The sequence below is a fragment of the Rattus norvegicus genome, chromosome 13 (genome assembly GCF_036323735.1).
Source record: "Rattus norvegicus strain BN/NHsdMcwi chromosome 13, GRCr8, whole genome shotgun sequence".
Classification (NCBI taxonomy): Eukaryota; Metazoa; Chordata; class Mammalia; order Rodentia; family Muridae; genus Rattus; species Rattus norvegicus.
Genome location: NC_086031.1, coordinates 44,170,052 through 44,183,166, shown reverse-complemented (window position 1 = coordinate 44,183,166; position 13,115 = coordinate 44,170,052). Strand labels below are relative to the sequence as shown.

Below are 13,115 nucleotides of genomic sequence, written 5' to 3'. Positions count from 1 at the left end.
CTTGTAGGCAGCTTCCTGACCTCCTGTCAGAAGAACCAACTATTCCATAGACTGATTCTGAATTATAACAATATACTATATATATTACATATATATAATATAACTATTAGTCTTGTGCCTAGTCAAGAAATCCACACCAGTCAAATTTTATGCAAATCCTAAGGTAAAGGTTACTGACTTGCCTAGACATCTTGAAATATAATAGTAGTAGTAGTAGTAGTAGTAGTAGTAGTAGTAGTAGTAGTAGTAATAGTGATAATAATGATAGTAATAACAAGAAGAAAAGTTCTCATGCTTTCAAACTCATACAAAAAGTATTACTTTTTCATTATGGTCTAAGATAGATGGAAAAAAATTACTTGCCATCTGGGAAATACAAGAAGAAGGCTGTATTATATAGTATAGAAAAATAATATCAAGTCATATACACTGAATGGAAAAGTATAAAATGGTAAAAAAAAAAAAAAGGAAGCCCATATTCTGAAATTAACATTTTTAGAGTCTTATTGGTTAAGTGATAATTATGAATAATTCATGATATGCTAAATTTAGGGAGCTCTGTATTCCACTGAGCCGACGAGAACTCAATAGACAAAGAACACGGCTAATCCAAATATTAAGCTCGTCTATTACTAGCTTTGATCTCGGAGAGCTATCTAAAAAGATCTCTCGGAGAAGCCGAGGATCAGCCTCTCTCTAACCTGAAAGAAAATTGGATTCAAACTGTTCTGACCTTGAAATCTTTAACACAATTAAAACCGATGTGACAAGCTCCAGGTGTGCGCTAAGGAGGCAGCGCAGGAGCTGGGAAGGTAAAGTCAGAACCCATTTCGAAATTTCCCTCAGATCAATGCCATTCTGTGAGTTTGATAGTGAAGCGTGGCTCACTGGGCCAACAACCCGGCGAATTCATAAACAGAGGTAATTGTGTGAGCTTCTGCGTTTGATACGGCAGTCAGCCCAGAGCTGCAGGTGCAGAAGGCTGACTCTCAGGTAACTCCCTCACTCTCTTTAATGTGCCTGTGTATACTTTATCTCATCTTACCTTTCTGTCCCCTGGCCACAATCGGCAGGACAAAAGACCGGCTCATACAGAAGGCAGACGCGAGCAGACTGCTCAGCAGAGACGAGCCTGTCCGCAGATATTTCCCAATGATAGCATGTAACCTTTCCAGCTCGCAGAGTAAGTTTGTGCCGTGCAGACTTGTATTTGATGGGTGCTGACTGTTTATTATTTCCAGGCTGGGGCATGTGAGGATGAAGGCTTGACTTCAATACAGAATTTTCACAATTTGGAGACAAGACAAGGGAGCTCCAAGGTTGCAGTAGGAAGGCTCAATGGTGGGGAAGTTGGAGGCTGGTGAGGTGTAACTCTAACCGTCATTCCTTCCGCACAGTCTGAGGGAAGGTGCTTAGGAAGCCAGAGGTCACATAGGAAAGTCCTTTGTATACTGTGCAATCTACTCATTTATTTAGCTATTAAATTGAGACCAGGTTCAAGCATATATAAATGGAATGATACTGTCGTTATATTTCTGCCCATGGGCTATAACCTAAAGCCTTTTGTAATCTAAAAGGATGTCAAAACAGCTCGTGGAATTAAATGTTGAACATCTTTGGGATGGTATCCTAGTTTTTTTTTTTTTTATTTTTATTAACTTGAGTGTTTCTTATTTACATTTCGATTGTTACTCCCTTTCCCGGTTTCCTGGCCAACATCCCCCTAACCCCTACCCCTCCTCTTCTATATGGGCTTCCCCTTCCCATCCTCCCCCCATTACCACCCTCCCCCCAACAATCACATTCACTGGGGGTTCAGTCTTTGCAGGACCAAGGGCTTCCCCTACCACTGGTGCTCTTACTAGGATATTCATTGCTACCTATGAGGTCAGAGTCCAGGGTCAGTCCATGTATAGTCTTTAGGTAGTGGCTTAGTCCCTGGAAGCTCTGGTTGCTTGACATTGTTGTTCATATGGGGTCTCGAGCCCCTTCAAGCTCTTCCAGTTCTTTCTCTGATTCCTTCAACAGGGGTCCCATTCTCAGTTCAGTGGTTTGCTGCTGGCATTCGCCTATGTATTTGCTGTATTCTGGCCGTGTCTCTCAGGAGAGATCTACATCCGGTTCCTGTCAGACTGCACTTCTTTGCTTCATCCATCTTACTAGTTTGGTGGCTGTATGTGTATGGGTCACATGTGGGGCAGGCTCTGAATGGGTGTTCCTTTTGCCTCTGTTCTAAAATTTGTCTCCCTATTCCCTGCTTCACTCCTTCTTTAAAAGGGGAACAAGAATACCCTTGGTATCACTAGTTTTAAGGCACAGCTTTGCTATTTAACTTGGTCACAATACCAACTCCCCAGTGTCGCCCTCTCCTGACAGATTCTTGTAATTTTCCACCAATTTTAGTTTTACTATACCAACTAGTATTCCTGATTCCTGGGTTGGTCACATCGCTTGTCTTTCTACTGGGGTGCTGGGTTTTGAAGTTCATGTCAAAATCTTACCTGTTTGATGTAGTTTATTCTGAGTTCTTGGGAGGGGGCCTTATACTCATTGTACCCAATGAGTAAAATATATGATGTATTATTTCTCCCCTTGACAGAAAGAGGAGACATCAGGAGATACCAGGATAGTAGGCATTAACCTTCCAAACCCTTTTCACATGACCAGAGGAATGACTGAACACAGCCACATCTTAATTACTGGCAGGTCTTCCAGATGTCAGGGCTATGGACAGTTTTTAAAGTGTAGTTTAATACCTTGCAGGTTAGAACATAAAGCTAGCTACAGACCAAGAAATAACATCCCCAAGAAACTATCCCAATTTATGAAAAATTAGCTTGACTGGGTGCCTAACTGATTCTATACATGCAACAATGTGGTTTAGAAAATAGCTTTTCTCCTGAAAATTTGTATTTGTTCATTTTTCTGTGGGGCTTGGAAAGTTAAATTTAGGCTGCAGCCAGACTTCTCCAGAGTTCTCCAACAGTGGGACTCAGGTTTGGGATGGTTGTTTGTGGGTGTCTAATAGACAATTTCAGTGTGATTGGTCCTCTGCGTTAGCAAAACTGCTTGAATGTGTAAATCGGACATTTTCACACAAAGCATCTGCTTTGGCATTATACATATAATGGCGAAGTGTTAGAATGTCAGGATGAGCTGCCATTTTTCAATGACTTGATTCAGTGACACAGGCTTTTCAGGAAAAAAAAATCCACAAGAAATGTATTTTCCTGACTCCACATGTTAGATGCATTCTTGGGTGTGGAAAATAAAACAACTTTGTTGCTTAGGTAGAGAGAAAGGAAAAATATCCAGTGAGAGGGTTGGGCTGCCTTCAGACTCAAGATCCATTTGCAAACTCCTCTCCCCTTTGAACTTACTTATGGCCTAGAATCTCCTGGAGGCAGACAAATAACAGCTGGAATCCTTCCTGCAATCCATAAAGTGTGCTTCATTGGGACAGAGGAGACTAGACCACCCGGCAAGGGTAATGGCCGTCAGGTGGGGATGATGGACGTGGCTGCCAGGACGTAGCAGGGGTGGCGATGCTGAAATCCTCTGTGTAGGGGGATGTGCCGAGGAGGAACCAAGTATGATCTGACCTGGAGAGTGCTTGGAATAGCATGTGCTGATGCAGAGGGAGGTGGCAGGGCAGAGGAAGCTAGAGAGACTGGCAGCATGGGCTAGTGTCCTCCCTGAAAGGCCATCGTCACAAGCAAGGCTGTCCTTTAACTGCCTTCACGTGTTACCCTTTACTGCTCAGGGGCAGAACGTCTGACTATGACCCTTGGTGAAACTGTCAAGCATAATAATTGAGGTGCATCACCTCTGAGCTAAACAGAGATGGCTGGGGTAGACATGAAAGTGTGAGCGACACTATCTTCTGTGTGATTCTTGACCAGCATGCCCTGCCTTGTTCGGTGCCTGTTTGTTTACTATCAGTCATCCTCCAGCTAGACTATAGGATTTGTGAGATCAAGGAAGCTTTCATTGTTTCCGCTCTGGCCCCCTTAAGACACAGCCTAGATCAAGCACATTTATATTGGTTTAGTGGATAAATGAATATGTGAGCAATTAGGAAAATGCTCGATGACATTTTCATTAAGACATCACTTAGTTTAATACTAAAGCACGTTGACTTAGGGCAAGAGAGATGGCTCAGTGCTTAAAAGAACACACTGCTCTTGCTGGGATTGCTTCCAGCCGCCAAGTCCAGAGGCTATATTAATCTGTGACTTCAGCTGCAGGAGATCTGATGCCCCCTTCTGGCCTCTCTGGGAGCTTGCACTCATGCACAAATATAAAGATATAAATATCTACAGGCTTTTAAAAAAACCAAAAGAATATCGAGTAACGTAAAAGGATGAGTTATAAAAGTTGGAATAAAAGTAATTGAATCTATTGGAGAACTTAAACAAGTATCCTAGGGGTTTAGGATTAGCAGTAATACTGCTGATGGGTAAGGAGGAGGTAGAAATTAATATAAAGTGAACACTCCAATAATACAGCTGCATATGTAGCAGAGGATGGCCTGTTGGGCACCAATGGGAGGAGAAGCCCTTGGTCATGCCAAGGCTCGACCCCCTAGTGTAGGGGAATGTCAGTGCGGGGAGGCGGGAAGAGGTGTGTGGATGGGTGGGGGAACACCCTCATAGAAGAAGGGGGAGGAGGGATGGGATAGGGGATTTATAGACGGGAAACTGGGAAAGGGGGTAACATTTGAAATGTAAATAAACAAAAAAATCCAATAAAAATAATAATACAGCTACTGTACAGTGTGTGTTGGATAGTTTTACGCCAATTTAACACAAAGCTAAGGACATCTGAGAGGAGGCTCAATTAAGAAAATGCTTCTATAAGATTAGATTGCAGCAAGCCTGTAGGGCATTTCTTAGTGATTGATTGAGGAAAGCCCAGCCTATTGTGGGTCATGCCATCCCTGGACTGGTGGTCCTGGGTTTTATAAAAAAAAAAGCAGGCTAAGCAAGCCATGAGGAGCAAGCTAGCAATCGGCATCCCTCCATAGCCTCTGCATCAGCTCCTGACTCCAGGTTTCTGCCCTGTTTGAGTTCCTGTCCTGACTTCCTTCGGGAATAATTTCAGTACGGAAGTGTGAGCTGAATAAGCTCTTTCCTCCTCAACTTGCTTTGTTCATGGTGCTTCATTATAGCAAAAGAAACCATAACGGAGACACTGTATGACTTTCCTAAACCTCATGGCAAGCCATAAACAAAGCCTCAGTGTGGTTTAGCATTCCAACACTGTAAGAAATACCTGAGCCTGAGTGTATAAAGAGAAGACGTGCATTTTGCTTCCTGGTGTTACAGGTTTCAGTCTGACCCACTTGCTTCGGGCACATGGTGGCAAACTTCAGTAAAACATATAAATGATAGAGCAAAACTGCTGACTCCAGAAAAATTAAACACCTGACTAGCTGCAATCTGAATCTGGATTGATCTGACTTTGAAATGGTCTCTCCTGGAAGCTGCCTCTAAGGCATGGTTTAGGAATTGTGTAGAACAATAACCAGCTCCTGGCTCTAAGGCGTAACATTTGTTTTCCCGGGGCTTTTGTTTCTATTTGTGCAGAAGATTACAGTCTGCTAGCTATTAGTATTACTACTACTACCATTATTATTGGAATCTGAGACACCCATTCTTTCATTGTGAGTGATGCTCTTTGTAAAACACCTGAGCTGCCTTTCCTTGTACTTTCTTGTTTCTACTTATGTATAGCTCCATTTTCCTTAGCATTGTTCTTAGCTACATTTTCCCAGTGCACCTCATGGCTTCCATTTTCATCTCTATTGTCTCCAGGATCTTACAGCTGAGTTCTCAGAGGAGCTCCTGCTGCATGCTGACTCCTGCCTATCCAAGACTCCATGAAGTCAAGACCAAGAGTGAACAACCCAACTTTCCCCATTTGTATGTCTTAGAAAGAGTCTCACACCATAGTCCATCTCAGGACTTCTAGAAAACAGCTTTTGAGTATTTCTGGTGAGTAAGGAGATTCAGGTCTTAATGTCTTCTCCTACCTGATCCCTGATTCCTCCAACTTGAAGTTCCTTCCTTCTCCTCCTCTACTTGTTGAGTAACCATGATGCTGAGATTTCTTCCTAGGTTTCTACTCTAAGTTTCTGACATTCACCAGCTGATAAATAGCAACCCTTCAAGACTCTAGTCGATCATATGATCATTGAATAGGAGGTGGAAAGCAGCCAGCCCTCAGAAACTATATTTCCTGTCCTAACCTTCTTGCTCTGAGTTGGGAACAATGACTAAATATCCTCTTATATAATACACAAGGGAGAGAGGAACACCACTTCCAATATGATTCATAATAACATCACAAATACGTTACCCTCTAGAGCAATGGTGTTGACATTTGGGATCTTTGTCAGCCTATGTGATTGATTACCTCTTTGAAGCAGAAACAAGCCCTGTCATACATGGGTAGAAACAAGTCTCTAGTCACTGTGTCCAGCTCTACTGACATAATACATAGTCTAAAACCATCATGACCACATGTTTTCAACTGGTAGAATTTAGGATCTTCTGATGAGATACTGACCCACAGGCTAGCCAGCTCTTCTGTGACCTGCTACTGTTATAGTTGTTTCTTCCACCCATGCTTAGAGGTCTTTTCTCCTCTGGATCAACCCTGTGTTAGCTTCAGCTGTTTACTATAGTGTTTGCCAGTTGTCAAGCTACTTCTAGGAGTAGGAACAAACAGGGGATGCCAAATACCTCCTTGACCACAGGTTTGGGAACACTCTGTCCATGTCGTCCATCCTGAGAGCTGACAGTTGACCACACATTCCACCAGACAGGGAATACTCATCCTCTGGGGTTTGTCCAGATTACGCTGCAAATGCAATGAGATACACCTTCAATACTAACCAGATTGCTATTCGTTTACAGACAAGAGTGCCCTTTATTCTGTAATAAATTACCTTTCCATGTTGTGGTCTGGGAACAAATATCCATTGTCTTATAAATCAGTAGCTACCAAAACAACTATTGTTATTTCACTGGTGACATTTGCTTAGTCAAAATTTTTTACTATAAGGTCTGAACCCTAGCAAAGATCCACTACTCAGGTGCTGGGAAAGTGTGAAGTCACATGACACAGAGATCTACCATGTTGTTCAGTCAAAAACAAAGAAGGAAGGTATGTCATCATTCCATCCAGAGATCCTGGGAAGGGCTGATGGTATACAGAGAGTTCAAAATTATCAGCAAGGCTAGTAGAACTCAGAATAGGAACAAGGATAAAATAAATGATTCTTCTGAGATCCCAAATGACCAAGTGGGTAATGTCGTTGCAGTTCTAATCGGTCAGCAAATTGATGGGACAGTTCACTTTCTTCTTTGAAATCAGTGTTAGATATAATTTGTATGTTGTATTATGACCAAGATAGAAGATCCTTCAGTGAAGGAACAAGTTACCCAAGAATCAGAAAGTGGATACTGAGGCCTGTGCTGTGTGCCTCATATAGATTGTATGTTTAATTAGGGAAGTTTTGGCATATAACACAGGTTAAATAATGTTAGCACATTTACTCAAAACTAAAATTAGTTATCACATCGTGATGGCTTCCTAAGAGACTAACAGAGAAAGTTCCATAAAGGGATCTGTGACTATTGATGTGGTACAGATCTGCCATTTAGATTAATGACTTAAGACTTCTTTAAATGAATAGTCACTAAACATATGTTTGATACATGCCATTTAGAAAACAAGGAAACTGATTTTATTAATGACTAATTTACATCTCTTCTCGCATCAAAAGAAAATATTTTTTACACACACAAGCAGCTCAAAACTAATAGCTAAAGGTATCATAAACAAAACAGAGACAAAAATAAAATCAGCAGCTCACCTGAACTTCTACACTTCAACAGTGTGCTCCTGTCAGCTAAAACATCTTTCTCATTTCTGTTCTGCACTGTGAAGGAATGTTAACCTAGTGGGGACAAGTCTGAGTGTGACCATTGTTTACCTAGAACAGTAGTAGATGGTTGACGTCTTTCCTGAGGCAGTGTATTAGAGAGAGACTAAAGGAAATAAAGTCTTCAAACAAAGCAATGACAGTTGACAAATAGTTGTCTATAGAATGTCAGCCATTTGCAGAATGGTGCGAATTGGGGCACCCAGTCTTTGACAGATATTTTTATAGTCAGCATCAGAGATGACAGCCGCACTGCTAGTTAGGGATTAGGACAATACTGAGATTTAGGGTTGTTTTAGGCATGGTAAGGAAGTCTTTGTTCTTTTTTTTTTTTTTCAGAGCTGGGGACCGAACCCAGGGCCCTGCGCTTGCTAGGCAAGCGCTCTACCACTGAGCTAAATCCCCAATCCCCGCTCTACCACTGAGCTAAATCCCCAATCCCAGAAGTCTTTGTTCTTATTTCTGCTGAATCTTCCATTATAACAATGGAGACAGACCTTTGTTAGCCTGTCAACATATTATAGATCTTTCTGTAGATGCCTATGATTACTGGAATTCTATCTTCAATCCTGCAAGTTGTTTCTGATGCATGCAATATGATAATATGCCTATTTCTATTGAGCTGGCCCTCTTTGTTGAATTTACATCCAGGAAGGAAATATCAGTTTCTTTAAAATGGGTCTGATTGTAGCTTTTCTCCAAATTTCATAACATTAGAAACAGTCAGAACCTCCTAATTTAAAAATTTATGTGGAGGTCTTGCACAGATTGAGAGAGAGAGGGAGAGAGAGAGAGAGAGAGAGAGAGAGAGAGAGAGAGAGAGAGAGAGAGAGAGAGAGAGAAAAGACAGTAGTATAGTTGATCATCTGGCAATTCTTAGTTAAGGAAATTGTCCATGTTTCTACATCTAGGGTCAGCATCTGTCTTATGTGAAGAGAATATGTTTATCACAGCAATCAAATGAGTCACCTGTCAGTGTAAGAAGTCACACCACAGTAGTAAAGGCATCAACCCCAACAGCTTGCTAGAAAGCAACTACATTTTAGCAAGTTCTTGGAAGTACTCAATTCATTGCTTACTCTTTTGAGTAGGTCTAAACCAGTCACATACACCAGCAACATTTTGGTCAGTGTCTTACAGTCTGTTAGGTGTTGTGAAGCTTGAGGACCAAGGCTAAGAGATCCCATTCCACAGTCCCACAGGAGTTACCTCCTCACAGTGGTCCATGCTGACAGGCTTGCCATCACTGCGCACACAGCTCAGCAGGCGGGTCCTCACACCCTGGCCACAGGAAATGTTTTCACTCAGTTGGCATGTGCTCCACTCTATAGGAAGAGGACCATAAACACTGAATTTCAAAGGTCTAGGCTTGCGAGACAACCACACCCAAGCTCTGATAATCTGTATAAGTGGAAGAGAGAAGTCCACAATTTTACAGCGTCCTAAGTGTCTTCGCAATGCCTCATACAATTACTATGTTAGAAGATAAACATGTAGACGAAACTGAAACACATGGACTGCATTAATTTAGTGTTTGTTTTCTAGAGGTAAAACAAACCAAGATACAAACCAAAATGGTTACACTGACCATTTGGTAGGATAGGAGAGACACTAACCAGAAGAATAAAGAAAGACCAGCTTTCTTAAGAGAAAACTATTTCTAATAGACAAATGAGAGAGAAAACACTCAAGCTACCGCACTAATTCTATGTTTGTGCCCCATCCCCAGCCCTATATCCTCAAATCTTAACTTCTAAGGTGGTAGAGACTTTTGATGGTGGTGATTGGATCAAGGCAGCAGAAAGCTCAGAAATGGGATCACAGTCTTTGTGAGAGACTCGAGAAAGCTTGCAGGAGAAATTCTGTGGAAGTGCTTAAAAGTGCCATCTTTGGGCAAGTAGCTTTATAGCACTGCCTAGTGGTATTTTAAACTGACCATGGCCATGCAAGGTGATTCGCCATGCCCCCATAGTTAATTTAACTTAAAACAAGAAGGAAAGAAAACTCGCCTTATAGGTGTGGATGTCACAGATCCTTGACTATGTTAATAAAAACATCTTCAAAAATATTTCTATATTTGTAACAAATTAATGTATGGTTAAAGAAAATTTAGTCCTCAATATATGCTTTCTCAATACAGCAATATTTTTGTTGTATTTCTGCAGAATTGGTATAAAAAGCATAGACCCAAAGAAAAAGCATGAATCTACCATGCTGTCATTCATCCATGAAAGAACTAGACACTTGTATCACGAGCATTCTCAGTCGCTCCCATGTGCAGGAAACAGAGGTTTTAGCATGCTTGCATAGGCATATTGTGGTGTGTTCCTAAGTATTGACTCCAATGCCAAGACCTATCATGGTCCTGCATTTGGTGACAGTTTTGCATATCCCCTGGTGGGGCAGTGGGAGGTAGTAGGTAAGTGTAATAGCAACTCTCTTGGTTTGGGCATTGTCCTGTATGCTCAGACAAACATAGGGCTAAACAATTCATCTAATGCTATTCTTACTCCTTTTCTATCTCTCTAGTATCCATAACTGGTCAGGACTCTCATTAAAAAAAATACCTATGGGGAAAATATATTGTAGACTTGAGTAGTATACTAAAATAATGAAAGGCATGAAGATAATCAAATTTTACTGTAGCATTGTTTGAAGCCATGCTGTTATTTAGAAATTATGGGTGGCTTTGAAGTATCCACAAGCTATAAATAAATGCTTGTTTCCATGAAAGTCAACTAGAACTAAACTCTCAGTGTTCCATGTCCCTCCCCAGTGACAGAAGAGGATGCACACACCAAGTTAAGTCAATATTCAGGGAAAGCAGTCATAGTTGGGTTTAACTCTACCTGTCAGATTGTACTGGAACTGGAAACAGTTTTCATTGAGCAGACAGGGCCGCACCTGCGAGTCTTCCCCACAAGTTCTTGAGTTCAGCGAGGGCCTCAGCAGATGCCGAGTTCTTCTCTGTGTTGCATGGGGGTCACATGACTACAAAAGTCAAGAGCAGGCAGACAAGGACACACAGTGAGTGATAAATTATACAGTTATATGTGCACATGCAGGCACAGAACAGAGAGGAAACTGTAGTTAACAGCAATGAGGTTGTGGCTACGCCTGCAAATGTTTCAGCTTGTGGTTAGGAGAAAATGATTATGTGACACAAGGTGGTTTGCCTTCCATTTTCATTTCATCTGACAACCAATATATTTTCATCTTTAAACGAAATAACATGACTTCGGTTTCTCAACAGAGATAATCACACAGAATATTAACATGTGAAAATTATTTTCAAAATTCCCAGGACAAACAGCTACACATAAGAATAAAATTATTAAATTAATATGGATGAAGTAGAATCTTTTTATTTGGGAGCTCTCTGACGCAAGGGGATGAATCACCGTAAGCTTGTCAAACTCCCTCAAAATGAATACATAAATGCAAACTCCAAAGATTTATTGAAAAACATCTTCACCTGGGACCATATGTCATCCCATAGTTTTGGGCCGTGTAATAACGCTGGAGCCAGATACATCTATTTGCCTCATCTCATACAACTGGTCTACCCACAGAAGTGCTTCCTGCTCCTCCTGGGGAACGGCCTTCTTTCAAATCTCCTTCAAACCTTCTTCTTCACCTTCCCCAGAAAACTTAATCCAGGTTTACTCCCTCAACAAGAAGAGCTCTACTGATTATAAATTCTTCTCTTGCTTTTTGAGAAAATTTCACTTATGTTCATGGGTCTGTCGATGGATTTAATTCTAAACACATATGTGCATATGCTACATCTTTGTACTGACATTTTTTTATTACCCTGTTTCTTCTTTTTCTTTCTTTCTTTTTTTAAATCATTAGGACATGATGAACATCAGCTTCTGCTTCTCTTTTAATCTAGTGAAAACCTGGAACAAACTATGTAATGCAGTTTTCTAATAAATACCACCAATACATTCACAACATGCAATACAAGGCTCTGAAAAATCCAAGAAGGTTTATAGATTTGAAGAAAAAAAGGATTTGAATTGTGTTCACCAAATAGCCATTTCTATGTCTGAGATGTCATTTTAATTATTCTTCTTCCTTTGGCCATTTCAGGTATCATACTAAACCTAAAACTTGTTTACTGAATCTTGGTTAACTCAATGACAGTGTTGGATTACACTGAACTATGGGGGCAGGGAGATTCACACATTTTCTTCTAAAGCTTAGGTAATTGAAACACCTTTGTTATCCACATGATTTCACACTCAAATAATCTGTCAATATTTTAAATTTTATATTTAATTGTATTACATTGTATCCAGATGATCAAGAAGAAACAATTAATCAAGTATATGCAGACAAATCCCATGCTAATGCTTTCCAATAATTTATTTCTAGTTTACCATGTAATTTAAACTCATGCACTCATTGAGGAGGAATAAAAACTTAACTGATTGGTCAATAAAGGAAAATAATAGAACCCTGGTAGACGTTCTAGATTAGTGCTCTGCTGCATTGGTTTTATAAAGTAATCAATCACTGTTTGAAATAATTGACTATGTACCTGAATCCATGTATCTGCTTAGTCTAAGCCATGAGATAAAAGGGAAGATAAAACAGACACACAAATCAAATGCATCTACAGTGCTTCAGGTCAGCACTAATCTGATTTGAACATTTTTCAGACTTCAGAATATTTGCATAGACTTTAGGGGTTGGTGTCCCTACTCTGAAAATACAAAGTCTGAAACATCTTGAAATCTAAAATCTGTAGTAGTACAATAACACATGGCATACTTTCCTTCATCTAAAAGCACAAGATCAAGTGGATAGTGAGAGCCTGTGGTTTGATGAGACTTGTAGGGTTTCATCCATCAAATCTCACAGTGTGCACATTTGTTTAACATGGCTTTACATTATCCTCTTTGGTTTAACTTTCTGTTCAGATAATTTAGATATATTGAATTCAAACATTTCAGCTAATTCCCTTGTCAATTCCTTATGCATAGACACAATTGAAGAGGAACTCATGGATGATTCGAATTTATATAAACAATTCAAACTCTTCTTAGAGTCTTCTCATGAAAGAGGAAACTCTTATGAAGCTCTTTTTTATGAAAATTATGTTGATATTAATAAGTGTGAGATTATTGTTTCCTCTCATCTTTTTCTATTTGTTATT

At 40.3% G+C, this 13,115-nt stretch overlaps 1 protein-coding gene and 1 long non-coding RNA gene across 4 annotated transcripts in view; one reads left to right on the top strand and one right to left on the bottom strand.

Annotated features, from left to right (window-relative positions):
• Nucleotides 1-13,115, bottom strand: part of Thsd7b (thrombospondin type 1 domain containing 7B) — an 898,652-nt gene that overhangs the window by 36,380 nt on the left and 849,157 nt on the right. For both annotated transcript variants that reach the window (XM_039090425.1, NM_001191669.1), the window contains 3 exons: nucleotides 10,801-10,942; nucleotides 9,161-9,276; nucleotides 6,747-6,864 (listed from right to left, as the gene is read on the bottom strand). In XM_039090425.1, coding sequence (XP_038946353.1) covers nucleotides 6,747-6,864; nucleotides 9,161-9,276; nucleotides 10,801-10,942 — 376 coding nt within the window. The remainder of the gene's footprint in view (nucleotides 1-6,746; nucleotides 6,865-9,160; nucleotides 9,277-10,800; nucleotides 10,943-13,115) is intronic.
• The window catches only part of LOC134481489 (uncharacterized), a 36,057-nt gene continuing 23,796 nt past the window's right edge, over nucleotides 855-13,115 (top strand). Inside the window, exons 1-2 of one of the 2 annotated variants that reach the window (XR_010056994.1) lie at nucleotides 855-993; nucleotides 5,817-5,996. This is a non-coding gene — a long non-coding RNA (uncharacterized LOC134481489). Of the gene's footprint in view, nucleotides 1,184-5,816; nucleotides 5,997-13,115 lie in introns of both variants that reach the window. The other variant, XR_010056995.1, reaches the window with a different exon arrangement.